General features: G+C 47.1%; 1 protein-coding gene across 3 annotated transcripts; it reads left to right on the top strand.

Moving 5' to 3' along the window:
• The first annotated feature begins 726 nt into the window (after positions 1–726).
• Positions 727–23,726, top strand: Cnga3 (cyclic nucleotide gated channel subunit alpha 3). 3 transcript variants are annotated; one of them, XM_027950666.2, is made up of 7 exons: positions 727–827; positions 5,941–6,054; positions 7,840–8,019; positions 12,640–12,648; positions 16,331–16,438; positions 18,816–18,922; positions 22,318–23,726. In XM_027950666.2, exons 1-7 carry the CDS (start codon positions 727–729, stop codon positions 23,724–23,726), a joined length of 2,028 nt encoding a protein of 675 aa, XP_027806467.2. The 3 variants fall into 3 exon arrangements, with proteins under 3 accessions (XP_027806467.2, XP_027806468.2, XP_027806469.2); XM_027950667.2 differs by lacking the exon at positions 12,640–12,648; XM_027950668.2 differs by lacking the exons at positions 5,941–6,054; positions 12,640–12,648.
• The last annotated feature ends 701 nt before the right edge of the window (positions 23,727–24,427 follow it).

Raw genomic sequence — 24,427 nt, 5'->3', positions numbered from 1 at the left:
TTTCCTCTGCCACATCCTTCCACCCTGATGCTCTGCCTGACCTCAGGCCCAAAGCAATGAAGCCAGCCAACCACGGATGGACACCATGAGCTAAAATTAAAATTTCCTCCTTTAAGTTGCTCTTGTCAGGGGCTTTGGACACAGTAATGAAAAGCTGACTAGCACAGGAGGCTATTGCGGGGATTAGATGAGTATTGAGCCCAGCATTGATTTTTGTAAAGGTTTTATGAATGTTAAGTATTGGTACTTATTTTTTCACACTGTGTTTGAAAATAGGATTCAGGAAAACTACTAAAGCACATGCCAACTTATAAAATATAAATAAGGAAGTGAGAAAGCCAGGGTTAAAAGGGACATTGTGTTTTCCCAGAGAACCATGGGGTTTGGCTTGGTTACATCAGGTTCCTACTCGACCGTTGGTTCATTCATTCATTTGCTCATTTAGCACTTCACTCGGAACAGCTCTTTGGGGGTAGAGAAATATGCAAAGGAGTGAAAGAACTTGTCATGGCTCAGGTGGGAAAGAAGAATCCAGAATTGCTAAAGCACAGTGTGAGGAGCCGTGTGTGAACCAGAGGACCCATGCACTAGAATTCTCAGGGAGCCACACAGAGTGGCCCGTGTCTGTAGTGAGCTGGGTTTGCGCCTACTTGCTGATCCTGATGGCATATCCACTTTGTGTTCTCATTTTAGCCACCACCTTGGGGGCTGAATGCGACAAGCAAGATGGCTAAGGTCAGCACCCAATACTCCCGCCCCACCCTGACCCACCTCACAGCAAAGACCGTGGACAGAGACCTTGATCGCGCTGAGAATGGCCTCAGCAGGTAAGATGGGCTTTTCGTTTCATGCTTGCCTCAGATTATTTGCAAAGCTGTCTCGATGGTGGGAAGGAATGCCACAGTGTGGGTTGGAACAGGATCTGTACAGCTGACCGGCTATGACAGGTTGCTCAACTGCGTCTAGCCTCCTTTTCCTCATCTGAAGTATGAGCCAGTCCAGTGTTGATCGTCTGGGTTGTGGTTAAGATAGATAGTGACTGCAACGTTCTTGGCATGGCACGTGCTGTGTAGTGAAGCGCTCAATCAACCCTCACTGTCAGACCTAGGAACGATTCCTCCCACCCTGGGCCTTCGCGGATGCCCCAGATAACCCCAGGAGACTTCAGATAACCCCAGAAGACCTCAGATAACCCCAGAAGGCCAGGCATCTGGAACTGGACATGTCTTTCCTGCCTGTGCCCAGTCGTGTTTTCCCACCGTGACCACGGGCTGAGTTTTCCTGAGGTCCACTTGGGTCATGGTAACAACTTGTTGACAGGTGAATACAGAAGCCCATGGAAACACTACAGAGATTTCAAAAGGAAAGTGACAAAGAATGCTTCTTTCATGAGAGAGAGACTCTTCTTTTTTTTTTTTTATTAGTGCATTCCAACTAAACATATTGTGCCATATTGTACATGCACATAACATAATTTGATCAGTTTAATTCCCCAATACCTCCCCTTTCCCTGCCTTCCTCCCTCCTCCTGACCTCCTTTCTCAACTCTAAGGGTGGAGAGATATATTCTTATCTTATGGAAGCAGAAATAGGATGACCCATAGAAGTTTCTACAATGTTCCTTGGAGTCATCAAGGAGAGCCACCACCTGCTCAGGATAGAGGTGGAGCAGCCTCGGGATGGAGGCATAACCCCAGGATCCTTCCCCAACTTCCCAGCCAGGATCAGCATCTCTCTCTTCACAGACAAGGCCTCCAAATAAAATCAATTTGAACGAAGGCCTCTGGCACATCCACACACAAAATTTTAAGCTTCAAATCGCTCTTTGGGGGAAGGAAATGGTGTTTGAATGCAGCACCTCTTTGCCCTGAAATTCTAATTCTCTTTGAAAGCTTTTTCAGATAAACAGTTGAGACTTTGTGTACTGACATAGTAATTACTGATTATCTTTAATGATACCAAGAAGCCAGTTGAAACCTGTGTTGGTGTGGCTCTTGGCTAAGTGTCCCAGAGGAAGGAGCTACCATGTCTGTCCCCTGGGACTTCCCCGCCCCCATGTTCTTCACCAAATCGGAGGCCCGGTTTTCTGTTTCTCTTTTTTAAATTATTGGAGTTATTTTTCCAAATGTAAAGTCATAAGGAAGAGTGAGAATGCTTCCTTTGAATGAGAATATATATATTTACACCCTGAAAACTCCAGCAATAAAAATGTCCACAGTTTTCCTTGGCTATTCAGATCTGTTTGGTTAACCCAATTATCTAGGAGCTATTTGGCACATTTTAAAAGATAATGCAAAAGAAAAAGATCAAAGAATATACTACAGAGGATTACAGTGAGAACAGAGAGCACCCCAAGTCCCCATCCTTCACCTGGTGCAGCTATTTTGGAATGAGCTTTGGGGCCTAGGATCTGTGGCCTATAGAAAAGAGGCTTTCTTCATGCTACTCCCCAAGTGGAGCCCAAAGCAATTATCACTAAAGAAACCCATTTTCCACCTGCTTCTCCAGGACTAAAGACTTAAAAATGAATTGGCTGCAATTTCTGGTCACATGTGTCCAATAGCAGCGGATTCCAAGTTCCTCAGGGCTTGAGAAGAGGAAAATGGAAATAAAGTGCCATATTCTCCAGCCTGGTGCTGAAAGGTCACCTCTGTTTACTCTTATGTCCCCAAAGTCACCGGAAGAAGACACCACATGCTCCACAGAGTGCGAAGTTAATTACCAGTTTCCATTCTCCTGGGAACCTCTGTCCTGCCCAGTGACCAAGGGCAAAGGAAACCTTCACCTTACCATCATAAATGCCTCTCTATAAATACACTTAAAGTTGAGCATCTCACCTCATCTTTCAAAACAATCACTTCATTATGTGGCTGTAGTTGGCCTTGTTCTTGGCCAATTTCAAACTTCAGGGGCCTCGAGCTTCTGAGATACCAGAGGGAAGCTTCAGGGTTGTCCCGACCAAGTTTGCTCATTTTACAGACTGAGGCCCTATCAAGCCCTTGCTCCAGACCCCTCAGCCTGCTCCAGGCAGAACAGGACCTGACCTCCAGACTCTCCTGCCTCTGTATTTCCCTGGAAGGTTCTAGTCCCCATTCTTGCATTGATTGCTAGAAGTTTCTCCCTTTTTTCAGGACCCATGTCTCCTTGGGGATCTCAGCTCAGGCACCTCAGACTCTTGATTCCTGTTCTCTTTCCATTCCCCTCCATCTGCTTGGTGAAACCAAGTAATTATGGTCTATGGGTCCTTTAACAGTGAAGGTTACCAACCTCCTACTTGTGTGATCATTGAGTGTACGATGTCCCTAACCGATAGAAACTTTCAGCTCCTTTATAATCTTACAGGACCGCTGTCATATATGTGGCCCCTCATTGACTGAAACATAATAGATGCATGAAGAAAAGGCCCCCTGGGATCCTTGAACTTGCATTTTAAAAGGCTCTCCTTGTTCTTCAGGGCTAAATGTCCTTTCTGGGATTGAGAGTTTGAGCAATACTCAGATCAACATGAAATTACCAGGTTTTTTTTTTTTCTTTATTTCCTTTATGAAGAGCAGGATGCTTAAGATCAGAGAGGGTAAGTGACCAGTCCACAGAACAGCCTGCTAAAAAGCACTGGATTAGGGATTCAAATCCAGACCTCTTGCTCCCTACTCTGCCGCCCCCTGTGCATTCAATCTACTTGCAGTGGCTCCAGCTGCTGCCAGTTGTGAGCTGGCTTTGGAATTAGAGTGGGTGAGGACAGAACACCTCCACCCTCTGGATAGCCTCTGGAACTTCTGGGCACCCGTGCTGTGACCAGCCCCAGCCCAGGTGCTACCCCAACCCCCATGCCAGTTGCTCAGATTCAAGGACTCAAGAGATGAACTCACTTGTCCCCGGTCACCTCCTCCTGTAACTGACCCAGGTGCTTTGGAATGTGAAGCCCACCTTTGCTACATACAGAATATCAGGAGGGCAGAGGAACTGGCTTGTGGACTGTGCCCAGGGCCTCCGAAGGGGTCTCTGGTGTGAAGGCAGACGAGATGTGAGTGATCTCTTACGGGCTGTGGTGGGGAGCATTCCTTCAGGGGTTCTGGAACTAAAGCGCCATATATTTTAATCTGTGCCATATATGAGCTCCTTTAGGGAGTGGATGAGGGCAGGTTTTGTAATAGGATGGGATGACATTGGCATCTCAGCTCTGCCACTTGGCCTGTGACCTTGGGAAGTTACTTAACCTCTCTAGACTTCCCTTCCCTCCCTTAAAGTGTTGCGTGGATTAAATGCTAAGAGGTAGGTGGTGACAGAAATAAGCCATCGACAAATGGCTGGTGGTTGGTGTATTGCATTTGCAAATGAGATGGTGTTGTAAGGAAAATCAGGGGTGGCTGATATTTTAGCAGCAGCCTGTGTTATAAGATTGGGTTTGGTCTGCTGCTAAGTAGCGGTGACCATCAGAGGCCACCAAAAGCACATAAACCAACAAAGACGTCCTGGCTTGTCCCCAGTAATAGAAGGTGGCCTCAGTCTCCCTGCCCAGCCAAGGCAAGAACTCAGGAACATGCTCACAGGAGAATATCTGTGATGGGGGAGAGACTTGAACCCAAGGAGGAATGTGGGTGAAGACAGGGCGAGGATGGAGGGTCTGTCCCTGGAAAACCAGATGTGGCAGAGGCATTGCAGGTGGCTCTGCAGGAGGTTAAGCTGCCTGACTTTGTGTAGCTTCTGTAGAAAAAGTGGCCCTGCTGAGGGAAAGCCCAGGGAGGGAGGAGACTGCTGGCCCCGAGAGCTGTCCAGAAAGGGCTTGGCCAGTTGGCAGGATGGTGGTAAGCTCCAGGACTGGGATGCTGCTGGAAGGAGGGGGCAGGGCAGCTCAGCATCTGGGACTCAAGGACTCTGACTTCTAATCACTCACGGGGGACAGACAGCAGCTTTGCCCCCTGGATGTTAATTCTTGCCTCCTGCTTCAACCACCTTGTTAAGAAAGCTGATTAGGTTGGAATAGGCCACGTGATGGGATTAATTGGCCTTGCTTGGGCTCCTCAAGGCTCCTAGGATGAAGTACAAATCCCCAGAGGCCGACGCCTGGCTGACTCGCCATCAAGTTGATCCAAATTCAGTCTCAGGAGGTTTTACACAAAAGACAAATACCCCCAAACACATTCCTGGTCTTATTCCAGGCAGTTCAACAGGCTCCTGCTGAGGGGTCCCCCTATCCTCTTTATGCACATACTTCTTACCGGGATAAAACCTGCCAGGGACGGGAATTACACAGAAGAGATCTCTGTCCCCTACCTATGCAATGCAGGGCACAGAGGCCAGGGTTTGACAAACAAGTGAGTGAATTTGCATTTGAAAGCGCTGTACAAATTATTTTGAGTGTGTCTGGAGGGCTAGGCCAGGGCCATGCAAATCTGGGAACCTCCCCCTTAATCCAAAGGGCTGCAGAAAGGCTACCAGACAAGCACACTGTCCTGGAAGTGTGATTGTACACGTGAGGGACACTAGGAAGGCTTCCAGGAGGACCTGGTCTTAGAGAGTCAGATTTCAGCACACAGAGTTGTGTTTGAACCAAAATCTTCATTCTGGAATCATTCTGTAAAAACAGCAGCTATGCTTCAAGATGGAAGGCACTCCACCCCAACACCATTCCATCCCATGCTCTGATGGGGACTGTGTCAACGTTTGCTGCCATCTCCCCCCTATACCTTCACCAGCCTCTGGACAATGGCTGGACATGAGCCACCATCTTTGGCCAGTTTTGCTATAAAGAAAAGATGCATTTCTCCCCAAAGTCAGGGCCTGCTGGAGGTGAATGGAAGTGAGAGTCCTTGGGCTGCAGACCCGTGATGGTGGATGGCTTCCCTCATGCAGCAGGGCTCTGTCCATCTCCCTCCTGACTGTGTCCAGGAAGTGGGTAAGCTTGAAATCGATTTAGCTGCTGCATATTTGATTTGCTAGGGGCCACTTGCCATGTGAGGAGACACCCACAGCCCTGAAGCAAGGAATCGCCATGGAGACCAGAGAACCTGCTGGACCCCTGCAAAGCTCCTTCACTGGCCAGGGACCTGCCAGGTAACTGACCAGCCTTCACCTTGGGAAGGGGGAGGCTGGGGCAGAATGGAGGTGGATACATCTCAGGAAGACGCACTGGGTGGGAATGAAATTGAAGTTTTGGAGAATAGGGCAGAAGCACAGCAGCCTGAAATCTCTCAGTCATAATTTCCTTCCTCTTAGATCAGATGTTCTGAGCTAGGAAGAGTCTAAGAAGAAAAAAAAAAAAGCCTGTCTTTATCTGAAATTGATTTAATAAAAAGCGATGTTAAAGTACTTGCTCAATTCTGGAAGATTTCAGAAAAAATAAAAAAGCCAATCAGCCAGCCATAGGTGACCACTGGGTTGACATAGTGGTACATTAAGGCAGTGGTGACCGTTGTCCCTGGCAGGTTTTATCCGGTGTCTGTCTAGACTCTATAGCAAGTGTCCTTGCAAAAATATTTGAAAGATTAGCAAGACTCCGAGCTCCGTAGCACTCTGTATCCTGGCTGTCATAGCTGCACCACCTTGAGGAAGTCGTTTCATCTTTCCAAGCCTCATCTAGAAATTCATCTCACAGTACCTGCCCCGCGGGTGGTGACAGCAGCCTCAGAGCCAGGTGCCCACTCATGACAGGTGCTTAGCAAACATTGGGATATGTTGTTTCTTTCCAGCAAATTATTTTACAGCACCACAGTTTTACATAGTCATGTGTTCTGTAGCTTTTTTACTTAAGATTACCACCAAAAAAAATCATTCATTTATTTACCATATTTTTCATTGTGGAGAATACTACTCTACCATGATTTATTGACCAGCTCATTGTAGTTAAGAGATTTCCGGTGTTTTTGGTTTATTAATCAAATGCTGTCTTAAGTCTCTTTGATGGCAAGGGAGAGAGGACTTTCAAGTATGCTCAGATTAAAAGGCTGGAGTAGGGCTGGGATAGGGCTGGAGCAGCCACTGCTTAGTGCTACAAACTGTCCTGGAAATGGAATCAAAGGGGCACCTGGGAGGGGTGCGGGAGGCAACTGCCTTCTTCCTCCCTCTCTTGTTCGGTGTCATGGTCTTTTTTCTTCACCTCTCCCCCACTTCTGGCTTTCTGAGCTCACACAATGGCCTTCACCATACAGTCTTCAGTGGACACAGCCAGCCCCAACCTGGATTGGCTCTGGGTTGTTCAGAAGCTTGAGTGACTTGTTATGGGTCAGTTGTCCAACCCCAGTCCTGTTGGCTGAGGCAGGAGTAAGGGACATGTCCTTGGTCCTACTCCTTCCACAGAGTAGAGGAAGGGGGCTGTCCAGAGCTGAGAAGGGCCAGGCAGGCACCTCAAAATATGTCAACAGCAGCAGCTATCAGCAATATTTTCATGCTTCAATGTATTCCCTTAGGCCAAGGACACAAAAGTGGGATTAGGTCAAGGTATGTGACAATTCATGGCTTAGTTGCAAGTTGCTCAGAACTGATTTTAGCAGGACACAGTGGTGCACACCTGTAATTCTAGCAGCTCTGGCAGCTGAGGCAGGAGGATCACAAGTTTAAAGCCAGTCTCAGCAACTTAGCGAGGCACTAAGCAACTCAGTGAGACCCTGTCTCTAAATAAAATACAAAATAGGGCTGGGGACGTGCCTCAATAGCTGAGTGCCCCTGAGTTCAATCCCCAATACCCCCAGAAAAAAAAGACCCTGCTTAGTGGATATACAAACCTGAACCCCTGACCCACACCCTCCTGGTCATCTCTGCTTCTCCAGGGTCCTCGAGACCAGGGAGAGGGCTTTCCCTATCTTTCCTCTTCTGATGGCTGCCCTCTGATGGCCCTTCCAGGTTGGCACGCCTCATCATCTCACTGCGCACGTGGGCTGCCAGGCACTCGCGCTGCGAGGACCAAAGATCTGACTCTCTTCTGGACCGTTTCCGTGGAGCTGAGCTCAAGGAGGTGTCCAGCCAAGAAAGCAATGCTCAGTCACAGGCGGGCAGCCAGGAGCCACCAGACAGAGGGAGAAGGTAAGAAAAAAACCACCTGCACCAGCTGGCCAACAGGAGTCGTCTGCTTTGACAGGTCCACCTTGGATGCCCCTTGCTGATCTTGGAGCAAGATCCCTTGAAGAAGACATCTGTTGTCAGGAGCAAAGCTGGAAGCTCGGGCATCCTCCACTGGGAGTCCAAGCAGTCCTGCAGGAAAGGAAGTCCTTGGGCCCAAGTGCCCAGCTTCATTTGACCACTGACCCCCTCCTACATGGAGCCCTCTACATTCATCAGGGGCCTCGACAATTGCTCTCCCTCAATGACCCTCATCCCAGACTGCCCTGTGACCCATCTTGCTATAAAGAAGGGCCTTTTATACCAGGACCCTTTGTAGGGGGCACCTATGTTGTACTCACAATTTTATATATATATTTCTAATTAGACCAGTTGGTCTAATTTTTTAGGGGACTCATCTATGTCCCAAGACAGGGTAAGAGGCAAAGGGTAGGGGAAGGCTGGGGCAGAGTATGTGCTTTCTGGTAAAAGGATCTGCCAAGCAAGGGCCTCCGAGCATCTTGTATGACACATGGTCAGACTGGGAAATAAGCAGAGGGTCTCTTTAGGATACCTAAGTCAGTCTGCAGGGAGGAGAGCTCAGATGTAGAGGGGAACCTGGCCTCCCCTAGCCTCACAAGCAGGTGAATTCTCATCCAGAACTTGCATTCTGGGGAAAAAAGGGTTTAAAAAGGTTGAACCTTTAAAATATGTTGCAAAGCTCTCTTTGGGCAGAAGCCTGTAGGTAATGCAAGACTTGTAGGGTGAGAGATTGTTACAGAACAGATAGTTCCTATATAATTTGCTAGAGACAATGCCATTTGATTTTGTATCAGTGAGAAGGACTCCAGTTTGGGGCTTCCCCAGTGGGTCTAGGAGGACCCTGGGGAAGTGAAGGTGGCAAGCGTCAGGAGATGTGTTGGATCTTTCTGGAGCCTCCTCTGTGACCTCCATCCACATTTGTGTGTCTGAGGGTTTGAGGGGATATATTTACAGTACAGATTGTACAGGAGATTGCAAAATGTACAAGCATTCTTAAGATAAAATATGAGAGTTCAAGGTTGGTCATTTCTTGCTGGTGACCGCTACAGGACAGCCACTTTCTATCTCCTCTACTGGGGAAAGATGGCAGAATGCACAGATGTGAAGTCGCCTGCTGGGGAGGGATCTCAGGCACAAGGTCTCACGTGGCCTGGGACTATAAACCTGTGGGCTCCCTGGGCTATGGGAAGAAGGCCGGGGCACCTGGGTGCTAGCAGGGATATGTGCAAGTCAGTCCCAGGTTCCCAGGGCCAGGCATCCCAGACCCCAAGCATGCTCCATAAGTAAAGCCTACATGCTACTGACTGCCAAGACAGAAAGACAGGAGGGATGGCAGAGAGATATGGAAGAAGAGGAGGGGGAGCAAAAGGAAGGTTCTTAACAACCCAGCCAGACTGGTTTGTCAATTCCTTTTTAGCAAACAAAGACTTCCTTAAACAAATTGATCAAATCAAATTCCTACAACCTTAGGCAAATGGACATGGATGCTGTAATCTTGATTCATTTCCCAGTGTGACCAGATGAGCACAGGGTTGGGCAAGGACCACATCCTGAGTATACCACAGATCCCTGGTCAGCCATCAGAAGGGCCACTGTGATGTATTGATGGGGCAAGGTGGTAGTTGATCAATCAGAGAGGCTTCCTGGAGAAGGAGGCTTTTTAATTTTTGGACGCCAAGTCCCAACTTCAAAGCAAGGTGTATGCGGAGATAGGTGTTAGTCCCCTGTGTGGGTTTGGCCTTGTGATATTGGGGCATAGAAGCCTGTACCCTGGAGCTGATGGGGCGTCCACTCCTTGGGGGATTTTCAAGTGAGCTGAACCAGAATAGAAATTGTGGCCACGTGTTAGATGGGAAGACAGAGGCTTGGGCAGGGCAAGAGAAGTAGCCAAAATGCCATTTGGCCAGAAATCCAGCATCATAGAAGCAAAGGCCCTAAGAGACAGGTGGCAGTGTCACTAGTCACTGGCCTCAGTCCCTGTGGTCTCCTGTGAGCTATCTGCAGTGGCCAGCTACAGGATAGGAAACCTGACTTTCTTAGACTAGCTGTGTCAAAAACTGTCCTGACAGCCAAGAACCTGTGCAGGTGAGGGTGACCAGGTATTGCTGCTGCTGCAGGGTGTGTCCATCCTGACGCAGAAGGCTCCACTCCCTACCTGAGAAGGGCCTGAGGGCAGAGGTCCCAAGAGTCCATTTCTGGCCTGTGGTGTCTGGCACACCAACTGGTTACAGGATTGAATGACAGGAAATCCAGAGGGACTGGAGACCGGAAGTTGGATGAGATTCAAACCATCAATTCCTACCAATTCTCATTTATTCGGAAAAACCTCAGCTCAGCCCAGCCCAGCATGGGCCCTCTCTTCCCCCAAAGCTTTAACCAGAGCTAACTAGTCCCTAATGTTTTTTTGTCCCTGATAAAAAGAAGTCCTGAGTTCTTTAAGCTGTGAACTAGAAGACCTGGGGAGGGGGAATTGGGGCATTAGAATAATCACCTGGGGACACTGGTCCTGAGTAACTGAAACTGATTCTGCCTCCCGCAGTGCCTGGCCCCTGGCCAAAAGCAACACCAATGCCTCTAACAACTCAAAGGAGGCCTCCAACAACTCAAAGGAGGCCTCTAACAACACAAAGGAGGCCTCTAACAACACAAAGGAGGCCTCTAAGAACACAAAGGAGGAGTGAGTACCCAGGCTCAGCGGAGCCACTTCCCTTCCAATCCCAGGATCCACCCTCCCCGCCTTAGTGGTCCAGCTTTGTCTCCCCCTTGAATACTCCTGCTTCCCAATCCCACCCCAAGCATCAGTAGAACATTCTAGAATCCTGTTCCTTTGGCTGGAAATCCATCTGTCTAGGAGGGGAGGGGACAAGGTCTGGATGACTTCTTTGTGGAAGTCATTTTATCTCTGTGACTTCATTTTTCTCATCTATAAAGCAAAAGGGTCTGGTCAGATAAACTCCTGAAGGTCTAACCTCTTACGTGGCGATCTGAGGGTACAAAAGCGGAGTTCCTGGGCAGAGCATCGACGGTCACCTCAGTGGTGCGAATGCGTTTTCCATTCTAGGACTTCAAGCTCCTGGGTGCCAGTGAAATGCCCCCATCTTGAGGCCAACTCAGGCCAGTGACACTCAGGGTGTCATCAGGGGAAGAGAAAGGGGGAATTTAAATATTTCCAGAGACCAGCCTTTTGAAAGGGTGACCTGCTGTGATTTCTTTCTGTCACAGACGCTGAGCTGGCAGATGAGGGTGATTCTCACAAGTGCCACCCACGAGCCCCAGGAGTGAGTGTGTGTGTACGTGTGTGTGAGTGTGTGTGCAAAATTATCAGGGTGCATCAATGCATGTGTGTACAACTCTCCAGCCACACAGGACATCTCTTTATGGAATACCAAGGGCAAAAGGACTCTTCACCAAAGGCTAGGGGGGAACTATCAACATCATCAAGAAATGCCCGTTTCTTGACTTCCAACTGACAGAGACACGGGCCAACACTTTTCTCTTCTCCCATTACTCAGATTTGTTTTCTTGTTTCCTTCCACAAAGGAAGCATGTATTCTGTTTGCATAAATTTGAACATCAAATTCAAAGACTCAAATACAGTCAATTAACAAAAATGAAATGATTTCAACACCACAATAGCTGCTGTGATGTATGATTGAATTTAAGGCCAAACCTGACATGAGACCCCCTGGGAGACTGGGTTTTGAGTCTCTTGAGCAGGGAGAAGCTTAGGGTGCTGGAAACCAGGGATCGAGATCCTGCAAGGCCATTCATCTTCAAGATAATGGACTTGCAGTTTAAGCCACTAAATGTGTGATAATCTTTCTGTCAGCAATAGAAGACTAATTCAACAGCAGACTCTGGGCCCCTGTGTCCTGGGGCTGAGACGTGGACAAGGATGGAGGTGGATGGGGTTGGCTCTTAAATCTTCTCAAATAGGCGAATTTCATGGGTCCACACTGCAGTCAATGACCAAGGGATGAAACTGGGAACTGTCCTCAAATGGGGACACCTGGGCACAGAAGATATGGAAAGTAACCCTCCCTGGACACTTCCTCCACTCTTCCATCACACAGTTAGTTCCTTAGGTCTCCATAACTATTTCCAAATTGGGCATCATTTTGTAGGACTTCAGGCTCTTTTTCAGCAGTCCTGGGTGGATTTGTGGATGCAGCTGGATGGCTCTGTGTCTTTCCTAGACCCTCTGCAGTTTGGGAATCAGAGGAAAGGCCTGTATCCCAGGGCGACAGGCCTGGACAAAGCAAGCTGAGCCTGGCGTAATAACGCTACACAGGGATAGGTGCGCTCGATAAGCTTGTGTGCAGCGCCCTCTGCTGTCGATTTCACGTTAAGACTCCAGGGGTCACATCACAGTAGATTCAAGAAGGCAGAGGATGGGTGACTGCTCTTCTCACTTAAGATTTGAATAATGTATTATCCACTAGCAAAAGACAAAATTAGAAAAAATTACTTAAAGACCTTAATTGGGTTTTATTCACAATTAACCCCCAAACTAAAACAAATTCTAAGAAGGTTGTAACATGATCAAGCGCCATTTATGGAGAGAAAAAGGAAGTGAGGTGGAGACAGAGCCCCTGGTTACAGCCGGGCATTTTGCCTTATTCAAATCAGCGGGTCTCCGGTGATTGACAGAAGCTCAATCACAGTCCCAGCTGTGATTGGCTGGGACTCCGCTATTTAATGTGAGGTCGTCTTTAAAGCAGTTTATATACTATTTAGTATATAAATATTGCGATTCAAGTGTGGAGGCATCCTCCGAGGATCTAAATGTAAGCTAACACCATTTTATTCATGTATTCATTGCTGAAAACTTGGAAGACAAGATCCCATAAGCACATACAAAGTACATTTTTCTGTTAACAGCAGAACCCAGCTATCAGTGAGAACCCCTCTTAAAATATTAATATTCCTCCAACTTGTTTTTAAATATGTATTTTTTTAGTTGTAGGTGGACACAATACCTTTATTTTATTTTTATGTGGTGCTGAGGATCAAACCCAGTGCCTCAGGCATGTCAGGCAAGCACTCCACCACTGAGCCCCAGCTCCAGCCCCCTCCAACTTTTTTTCCTAGGCACAAATATTGAATAGATAAATAGATACAATATATCAAAGATAATTACTCAACATTTGTATTCCAACTCAGTCCCTTAAGAGCTCTGTGACCTTGGGCAAGTTACCTTGACTAGTCCGTATGTCAAGTTTTCTGGCTTATAATTTGTGATTTGGGGTTTATGAGCCATGACCTCAAAGGATTGTAATAGTGTCTTACACAGCTGTGTGAAGGGTTGAAACAGTGCCTGATAAATATGCTCAATAAATATTGATCATTGTAGACAGAATAGCCCTTCTGTCCCCACTCAAAAAAAAAAAAAAAAAAGGAAGGGGAGAAAAAGAAGTCTCTACTGTCCTAATCCCTGAACAGTTTGCCCCATGTAGCAAAGGTGACTTTACAAATGTGATTAAATTTAGAAATCTTGAGTTGGGTGGATATCATGGATTATCAGGGGGGCCCAATATAATCGCATGAGTGCTTCAAGTAAAAAACATAGTAGAAGAGCAGGTCAGAGTTGAAAGGGAAGGAGGAGGGAGATTCAGTAAGTGGAACCTGGCCACCACCACTGGCTTTGAGATGGAGGAAGAGTGCCACAGACCAAGGGGCACAGCAGGCTCTGAAAGCTAGGACTAGCCCTCAGTTCACAGCCAGCAAGAAAACAAGGGCCTCCATCCTACAGTTGCAAGGAACTGAATTCTGCCAACAGTCCACAAAAATCAGGAAACAGATTCTCCCAAACAGCCTGCAAAACAGATCACAGCTCTGCTTGATGTTAGTCTAGGGAAGTGACACTGGACTTCTGACCTACAGATCTACATGATGGATTTCTAAACCACTAAATGTGTGGGAATTTGTTCTGGCAGCAAAAGAAAACCAGTTCACTATTATTTAAACTCTTTTATGGTCTGCTTTTTATTTATTTTATTTATTTTGGAACTGGGGACAGAACCCAGGGACGCTTCACCATTGAGCTACATCTCCAGCCTTTTATTTTTTTTTTTTTTGAGACAAGGCCTCACTAAATCGCTGAGGCTGGCTTCAAATTTGCAGTCCTCCTGCCTCAGCCTCCCTCATCACTGGGAGTACAGTCATGTGCCACCACACCTGGCTGCTCTTTAACTTAGAAAATATTAGGAATAGTTTTCCCATATTGCTGCATATTCTTCCACAACATCATCAAGTAACCTCACAGAATTCTATTGCTGATCTTCTAGGGCATGATTAGATTGCTTGCACTTTTTGATTATTGTGATGACTCTGCTGTATGCATATTTGCATAATTATTTTCTTAGCAAATGCCAGATAAAAGCATACTGGTCTTTTTCAATGACTAGACATTTTTCTCAACTATGCCTTCTTCCAGAATGTGGAAGAGTGAAATCAGAGGGGCCCAAAGGTGATTGCTATAGATTTCTCCCTTTAACAGGCAAAATCTCTTACCTTTCACTTTGGTTTCTTCAACTGGGCAATGGGGCAATAATGCCTGTCTTGAAAAACTTTTATAACCATCAGTTTACATAACTTTTAGAATAATACCTTACCTAACCCTTAAAAGGTACCCAATAAAGAAGAGGAAGCAGTGGGGCAGGTGCAGTAGCCCAAACCTGTGATCTCAGCTATTCAGGAGGCTGAGGCAAAAATTCAAGGATCAAAAGTTCAAAGCCAGCCTGGACAACTTAGCAAGACCCTGTCTTAAAATAAAAATTAAAAAGGGTTGGGCATATAGACCCTGGGTTCAATCACCAGTATCATACACATACCAGAAAGCAGAAAAGATAAAGAGGAAGGAGAATAAAGCCATGTGTACCAGCAGGACCATCCTGCAATGTCTGAATATGCATCTGAACTTGGCTTCATTTGCAGGACTTGACTCTGAGATTTGCCACTAAAAATGCTCCTTGACTTGAGTTGGGGCAACATTCCAATAAATACTCTTAAGTTGAAAATATCCCAAGTCAAATGTGCATTGAATACACCTTACCTATCAAACCTCCCACCACAGCCCTGCCTACCTTAAGCCCTCTCCGAACTCACATTAGCCCACAGCTGAGCAGAATCCTCCAACACAAAGCCTGTTATATATGGTAATAAGAGATCATGTGACTGACTAGGCACTATGGCTCCATGCCACCAACCAGCATGGAGAGAGAATTGGATTGCACATTACCAAGCTGGGAAAAGATCCAAATTCAAGGTCAGGTGTCTACTGAATGCATATCTTTGACACCATTGTAAAGTCAAAATAATCATTAAGCTGAACCACCTAAGCCAGGGGCTGTCTGCACATGCCTCACAAAACTGTTCTGACTTCTGCTTCATTTCTGCTCTTGGGTTCCCTTCAGTGGGTCCAGAGACAAGTTTTGAGAACAACTTGCAGGTCACACCCTTTGCATCAGAGCACAGAGCTTGATACATGACTTTAAAACTCAGTATGTGGATTTGGGTTTTCACCACTGACCTCAAAATGTGTCTGGTCTCAGGATGTCTTCGACTTTCCCAGGAGCTCATGGAAAAAGATCATAAATTCTAGAACTTTGGATAGAACCACTAATTTCTTGGGGTGTACTCGAATGGGGTGGTTCGCCTCACAGTTTAGGAATAATAGATGATGATAATAATAAAATCAATAACCTCATTTTAGCACAAATTCAGTGAGGGAAGCAGGGAGGGTTCCCAAGGGCATACTCTTGGGCTTCCATATTCAAAGGAAAGCAGCTTCCTTGGAAACCCCCAGTCGGGGTGTAAATGCACATCTCCAGGCCCCAGCTCTGGAGGGGGGATGGGAGGGCCTGGGAATCAGCACTTACACAAAGCTCCCCTGGACGGTCCCAACGCTCCCTCACTAGTCCTTGGTGACATTGCCAGACAGCATTTTCATTTCCAGAATCCTGAAGGGCAAGGACGCTGCCACATGTCACACAAAATATCATTGTCATGACTATGGTTTAACCATGGCTTCCTGGGGAGTTGAGCTGGGAGGGAAGGACCCCAAAGTCTGCCCTGGATTCCAGCCTGTCTTCCCATTCAGGGACACCGTGTGTGACCCCCTGAGACTGAGAGGACACTGATGTGTATAGTCATTGTCCAGTGTCAACCTGAAATTACCCTCAGTTCTCTAAAACCCTCCCAAAGCCACAACCCTTCAACACACTGAACTGTTTGTGAGTGTGTGTGTTTCCAGAAAGAAGAAGGAAGACTTTGTGATGGATCCCTCCAGCAACCTCTACTACCGCTGGCTGACCACTATTGCCGTGCCAGTCTTCTATAACTGGTGTCTGCTTGTGTGCAGGTAGGTGCAGGGGCTGGGCCATCACTCGAGGCGGGCTGGAGCAGGTGAGGGCAGCCATGGCCAGAAGATGGAGTGTCACTCAGGATCTCAGAGTTCTGGTCCCCTCACAGCCACCTTATAGCTCTGGTGCCTCAGTTTCTCCACCTATAAAATCAGGAGGTTCTCCAAGAGGACTATGGGGGTGCTCTAAGCAACTGCCTGACAAGCTGGGCTTGAGACGCTCTTTGTATACGAACCACATTTTCTTTATCCATTCATCTGTTGAAGGGCACCTAGGTTGGTTCCATAGTTTAGCTATTGTGAATTGAAGCTGCTACTATTTTGAGGGTGGATGTGGGTTTGCAGGGTGTTCCTAGGCAAGCATGTACTTTGGGAAGTTTAAAAGAAGCTGTTGCTCTTCTGGAGAGAAGCACAGGCTTTGGCACTTTTCTAAGCGAGCTGCAGGTGGGAGGTGCAGGGTTGAATTGGTGCTTCCCAAGCACCAGGGGAAAATTAAACCTTTCCTAGGAAGTGATGTTTGTAAATACAGGGACAAGATACTGCTCCTCTGAAGGGACTCCAGAGGCTTTCCTGAGCAGAGCTACCGGGAGAGGGACCAGAGGGAGCCACATTCAATAGGGGCCTTTGGAGCATTCCTGAGCAGGCTACCAGATGAGGATGCAGGACTGGCAGCTCTATTCTGCAGGCAGGCAGAGTTGGGGGTATTTCTGAGAAAGTCTGTGGGCTGCAAGTTCCTGAGCAGGGAGGAGGGCCATACTCTGCTCTCTCAAGTTAAGCCAGGGATCTAGGAGCCCTTCCCAGCAGACCTGCAGGACAAGGATGCAGAATACGCTGCTCTTCTGAGAGCAGCTGGAGGGCCCTAGGCAAGCCTGCAGGACAAGCATGCAGGGGCAGGTCTCTACACTTCTGAGAGTCAGCAAGGACTTGGGGCTCTCCAAAGCATGATAGGACCAACCAGGATGCAGCCCCGAGAGGGTGAGGGGTGCCTTTGGGGCTTTGCTGAGCTGGCATGCAAGACCAGGACACAGAGGCAAGTCCTTCCCCTCTGACATTAGACAGTGGGCTTTGAGGCATTCCTGAGCAAGACTGCAAGACAGACAGCTGCTGCTCTGGGAGACAGCGTGGTGGCATTTCTGATCACGCATTAGTCATCTTTCTATCACTTTGACAAAAAGCCTGAGATAAACAACTTAAAAGGAGGAAAGGTTTATTTGAACCCAGCTTCTGAGCTCTCCCTTGATGGGCAATTTTTTGCTTTGGGGCCTGTGACAAAGCAGCAGCATATCATGGGGAGTGGGTGATGGGGGAAGCTGCTCACCTCAGCATGAAGTATTGGGGGGCCAGGTCCCCATCTCCACTTCAAGAGCATGCCCTCAATGACCTCCCTTCCTCCCATAGGCCCCATCTGCTAATGGTCCCACACCTCCCAGGAGCAGCACAGGCTGCGGTCACGTCTTTAACACATAAGCCTTTGGGGACATTTAAAATCCAAATCATGACGCTACCCCAGTGTAAGAGGAGTCCTGGGATGGCCTGAGAAAGGAGTGATCAGCTCTCCTGAGGGTTTGCAGGACAAAGAAGGGAATGTGGAGACCTCTCCTTGCAAGTTAGCAGGGGGCTGCACTGCTCCCTGCCTGTCAGTCAGAATCTGAGGACCCAGGAGTGAACTGTTGCTCTTCAGAGGGTTGCTGAGCAAGCCACAGGAAGGGCCTCAGGGACAGGCTGCTGCTCTTCTGAGGTCAGCAGGGGAGTTCCGGGGTGTTGGCTCTGTGAGAGAGAGAGTGTGTAAAGAGGAAAAGATAGGAGATCTTCACTGGCTTGTTTAGTTGTCAGTTTCTCAGTTGTCACACTTTGTTGTAGGTCCTTAGCGCCATTACCTGACTCTACCAAGAGGCCTAGAAAAAATGCACCTGTTAGGGTTTTATAGCTCACTGTCCCTCTTTGGGGTCAATCCCAGCTCTCTTCCTCCTTCTCCTCTGTCTTCAATTCCTCCTTCATTTTTGGTAATGGGCTCAAAGCAGGACTTTGTGCATCCTCTACCACTGACCCACGCTCCCAGCCCCTGGCTCTTTTTAGCAGCCCCATGACCATGGAACAGTAACTTTCTAAAACCTGAGTCTCTAGAGCTGGGGTGCAGCTCGGTGGTAGAGCACTTGCCTAGCATGTCCAAGGCCCTGGGTTCAAATCCCAAGTTCTGGAGGAACAAAAAGAAACTCTGTTTCCTCATCAGAGGCCTGGGTTAATACTCTGGGGTTCTAACCCTGCAAGCAGGACTGTCACTGCGTGAAGTGAGCCATGTTTACGGTACGAAGATGCTGCCTGGCCTGTGTTCTGACAAGTGGCCATCTGTCTCATCTCTCATGCTGGGTTTGTCTAGGGCCTGTTTTGATGAGCTCCAGTCTGAGCACCTGATGCTGTGGTTGGTCCTGGACTACTCGTCAGATGTCATTTATGGCTTGGACATGCTGGTACGCACTCGGACAGGTGAGTCTGTCCCAGGCCTGGAGACTGCTCTGAGCCAGGCCACAGACTTTGGGGTTAGGGGGATATTGGGTACCACATGGAATGCTCAGAGAGATCCAGAATAACAGGTTGGACGTTACCTGTCTTTGACTATGAGAGGCCAGGAGGTCTGGGGACCATTTAACCATGAAGATGGGTGCTGCTATTCCAGGTCCCTCTATGCTGAACCTTGGAATGGACCCTGAGCAGGGGTCAGAATGCCTATGCTCTGGGCTCTGCTCTCCCAGAAAACTGAAGGGCTTTGAGCAGGTCAAGCTGTCTCTGTGGACATCTATAAAGCAAGAAGGCCACACTTCAATCTGGAAGGACCCCTCCAAGCTCTGCCTGTTCAAGACTGGTAGCGGAGCAAAAGGGAAAGTTACTCAGTAGCTTTCAGAGCACAGTGCCAAGGACATGAGACCTCCTTCTACTGCCTCTACCAGGACTAAAACTCACCACCCCTCAGGCTCAGAGCTGTGCTCCCTTTTCTAATTCACAGGAAGACTGGCAAAAGCCCTGCTTATTTCTTTCAAGATTTTTAAACTAAAAACTGTGCCATAATTGTCCATGTTAACACCACCAGGTCACAGCAAGCACACCTCTCTCTGTGTGTCTTCGTAGTTTATAAAGCATTCCAAACACATCTCATGCTCTCATTGGAACTACTGCACAAGACAAGAGGTGCAGGATGGTGGTCTCCGTTTTTCATTTAGAAAACAAGGCCAGAGACACTGTGTGAGTTGCTCAAAGTCCACAGACACTACCCAGTCATGCCACACGGGCTCCCACACTGGTGCCTAGCACTGTCACTTAGAAGACCTCCCATGCATGGCTTGAGGCTTACATGGTGACCTGCCAGCCCTGGGGATCTGCCACTCTGCTGCACATCATTAGCTTGCACAGGCTCAGAGCTCCATGAACAGTCCATTGGGCTGGCTGTCCATTGATCTCAGCCAAGTTTGGTGCAACAAGACCCCTCTCTCAGACGTTGACTCTTATGCCTGTGTTCCACCCTGGGCAACACCAGGTGCATCAGGAAGTTGGGGGAGAGGGAAGCACAGAAACCAAGTGGCTGTGGATCATGGTCCAAGGGGAAAACTCATCAGAATTGAGAGAAAGGTCTCAAAGAAGTGTCAAGACGTGTCAAGGCACAGGAATGCTATGTGACAGCCCAGGCACTCAATAAGTACATGTGCAATGGCCCTTCTATCCCTCTGTGTCCTCGGGCTCAACCAACTGAGGATTTTTGTATCCTTGGGCAGGACAGGTAGGTGGATCCTGGAACCTACCCGCCCAAAGACACCAAAGGAAGAATGGATGACAAAAGAAGGATGTGAAGAATAGGGGCTGGAGGTGGGGTGTCCTTTATGTGTGGACATACTTTATGTGTGGATAAACTTGATTTCCAATTTTAATAGAGGTGACAGCCTACCCCCCATTTAGCCTCAAAGTGTGGCCCTGGACCAGTGGCAGCAGCACCCAGAACCTGTTAGAAGTGCCCCAGACATCCAGGCTCAAGCCCTCTGTGTCCCACTGAACCCCCCATAGGGGACTCTGCTGCTTACCCAAAGTTCAAAAGCACCCATTATATTACTCTCTCTATTCCTGTGCATGTTTGGAAATAGCGAAAACTAAAAGAATGCAGGTCACGAGTTCCATGATAGAGTGCACTGGTCGGAACGCCTCTTAACTCCTGTATCCAGCCTGTCTCCTGCCAGTCTGAGTCTTTGGACACGAATCCCAGACTTCTAGCAGCTTAGGAGACTATAATGTGCAACCAGGAGGAGCCACCCCACTCCTGGGGAGGGTTTCTCAAAGGCAGGTTGTGCCCCATGAGACTGGTGAAATCGATTTGATAGAATCTGAGCTGTGTGTTTAAATGTTTATGATTGATATTCCAGTGTACCCAGCCAGAAGCAGAGGGAACAGTATTGTGACCCCTACGGCCCTCACCCAGTTCCACACTTCCCAGCTTCTTACCCTCTGTCCCTCTGTCCGTCACCTGCCCCACCCCGTCCCTTTTTTCTTGCTGCCTGGGATATTTTCAAGCCAATCCCAGGCAGTGAACTCTTCAGCTCACTCTGACTCTGAAAGTTAACTTAGAAAAGCTCCTTTTAAAATCAATACACACATATATGTACCCATTTATATTTATATATAATATACAATTACATAAATAGTAATGTATAAATGTAGAAAATATATAATTTTATAAATTTTGCATGATTTATAAAATAAAATATATCATAAAATATATAATTTATGATTTTGTACATTTTAAATTTCATATAGATTTTATTTTATTATTTTTTAATATTTATTTTTAAATTATAGGTGGATGCAGTGTCTTTATTTTTATGTGGTGCTGAGATCGAACCCAGTGCCTCACACATGCTAGGCAAGTGCTCTACCTCTGAGCCACAACCCAGTCCTATATTTTATTTTTATAATTTTATGTATTTTAAAATTTTATATATTTATATGAACTATTATAATTTATATATTATATAAATAATAATTATTAATTCATAATATATAACTTATAAAAAAGTATATTATACAATATTTGTAAAATATAATTTATAAAATAAATTATATAAAATTTATAAATCATAAAATTATACACATTGTAAATTCATATAATCATGTATAATTTATAAATAATATGGTTATATATAAATTTATGTTTATATGATTATATAAATAGTACATAAAATTTATATAATTTTATATAAATTTATGTATATAGATAATACATGTATAATTATGAATTTTATATATATTAATAATAATGTATATGTAAGTAAAAATTTATATAATTATGTATTAAAATTATATTATATATAAATCATATATACAAATTTTCATTTATCCTTTAAAATGTAATAATCTTTTCCTGCCTCGGCCTCCCAAGTAGCTGGAGCACAGGTGTGTGCTACCATGTCAGGCCCAATTATTTTTTTATGAAATCCATGAGGAGATTTTTAGGACTTGTATGTACCCTGATTTTCTTAGAAATGGAAGATTATGTAGTCACCCTTCCTCTTTTCCCTCCCCAACCTCACTCTGCCACCATCTGATGGTGAAAATATAACAGGAAACCTAAAGGTCAGGATGCCAACATGGATGATACCCAATCTATTTTCAACATTGCCCAACTGATCTGGTTTTTGAAAAGCTGAACAGAATATAGAATGCATTAGAACATCATGGAAGAAAATCCGTGAGTGTGAGTTTCCCACAGCTCTTGGAAGCTGCTGTCCTTACATAGGTGTCACTGCATAGTGTGTAGTCCTGATATAAAATACCTTTCTCTGCCCGTGACCAAAAAAAGCCAGGTGCTCTGATGCCCACGTGACCTTCTTTTTCTTCTTTAGGTTTCCTCGAGCAAGGCTTGATGGTCCAGGATACTAGCAGGCTGTGGAAACATTACACAAAGTCCATGCAGTTCAAGCTGGATGTATTGTCCCTGGTCCCCACAGACCTGGCTTATATAAAGTGGGGCATGAACTACCCAGAACTGAGGTTCAACCGCCTACTGAGACTTTCTCGCCTCTTTGAATTCTTTGACCGCACAGAGACGAGGACCAGCTACCCCAATGTGTTCAGGATTGGGAACTTGGTCCTGTACATCCTCGTCATTATCCACTGGAATGCCTGCATCTACTTTGCCATCTCCAAGTTCATCGGTTTCGGAACAGACTCCTGGGTCTACCCAAATATCTCCAAGCCAGAGCATGCACGCCTCTCCAGGAAGTACATTTACAGTCTCTACTGGTCCACCTTGACCCTGACCACCATCGGTGAGACTCCACCCCCCGTGAAAGACGAGGAGTATCTCTTTGTGGTCATTGACTTCTTGGTGGGTGTTCTGATTTTTGCCACCATTGTGGGCAACGTGGGTTCCATGATCTCGAACATGAACGCCTCGAGGGCCGAGTTCCAGGCTAAGATTGACTCCATCAAGCAGTACATGCAGTTCCGCAAGGTGACCAAGGACTTGGAGACCCGGGTTATCCGCTGGTTTGACTACCTGTGGGCCAACGGGAAGACGGTGGATGAAAAGGAGGTGCTGAAGAGCCTTCCAGACAAGCTGAAAGCCGAGATCGCCATCAACGTGCACCTGGACACCCTAAGGAAGGTCCGCATCTTCCAGGACTGCGAGGCGGGGCTGCTGGTGGAGCTGGTGCTGAAGCTGCGGCCAACCGTGTTCAGCCCTGGGGATTATATCTGCAAGAAGGGGGACATTGGGAAGGAGATGTACATCATCAAGGAGGGCAAGCTGGCTGTGGTGGCCGATGATGGGATCACCCAGTTTGTGGTCCTCAGCGATGGCAGTTACTTTGGGGAGATCAGCATCTTAAACATCAAGGGAAGCAAGTCGGGGAACCGCAGGACGGCGAACATCAGGAGCATCGGTTACTCGGACTTGTTCTGCCTGTCCAAGGATGATCTGATGGAGGCCCTCACTGAATACCCTGAGGCCAAGAAGGCTCTGGAGGAGAAGGGACGGCAGATCCTGATGAAGGACAACCTGATCGATGAGGATGTGGCCAAGGCTGGGGCAGACCCCAAGGACATCGAGGAGAAGGTGGAGCACCTGGAGTCCTCCCTGGACATGCTACAGACCAGGTTTGCGAGGCTCCTGGCGGAGTATAACTCCAACCAGATGAAGGTGAAGCAGCGGCTCAGCCAGCTGGAGAGCCAGGTGAAGGGCAGTGGGAGCGGCCCCCCGTCTGATGCGGAGGCTCCCGATGAGGCTGCAAAGACAGAGGCCAAACAGTAGTGAAAATGAGCTGCTCCATGGGGGCCGACTCTCTGTGCAACGCTGTATGTCTGCAGCTGTGTGGCGGAGGACTCAGCTGGGGCTGCATTCCTCATCCTGCATTCTGCTCATCCTTTGCAAGCAGTGTGACTGCAGGAGAGAGCTTTGGTTTTCTTCCCTAGAAAATTGGACTCAGGATGTTAGCTCCAGGGAAGTGCCAGGTTACTGTAAGATCTTCATGAAATTCCAAGCAGGGCAGGGAAATGTGGAGTGTCCTCAGTCCAAGCACATGCAAGTATGTATGGGGAACTGTAATAATTTGCTTCTGAGACAGATTCTCACTATGTTGTCCAGGCTGACCTTGAAGTCCTGGCCTCAAGTGATCCTCCTGCCTCAGCCTCCCAAGTAGCTGGGACCACAAGTGTGTGCTACATGCTGGCCCAATTTTTTGTTTTGTTTTGTTTTTTTGTGGAATCCATGAGGAGATTTTTAGGACTTGTAACCTAATTTTCCTACAAGTGGAAGATTACTTAGTCACCCTTTCTTTTTCCTCACCTCCAACCTCACTCTATCACCATCTCATTATGAAAAGTAACAAGCTGGGGCTCAGTGGTAGAGTGCTCGCCTAGCGTGTGTCAGGCACTGGGTTCAATCCTCAGCATCACATAAAAAATAAAATAATAATAAAATAAAGATATTGTGCCCACCTTTAACTAAAAAAT

This window comes from Marmota flaviventris, chromosome 14 (assembly GCF_047511675.1).
Source record: "Marmota flaviventris isolate mMarFla1 chromosome 14, mMarFla1.hap1, whole genome shotgun sequence".
NCBI lineage: Eukaryota > Metazoa > Chordata > Mammalia > Rodentia > Sciuridae > Marmota > Marmota flaviventris.
Note: the sequence above shows the minus strand (reverse complement) of the source record. Positions and strands in the feature narration are given on the sequence as shown.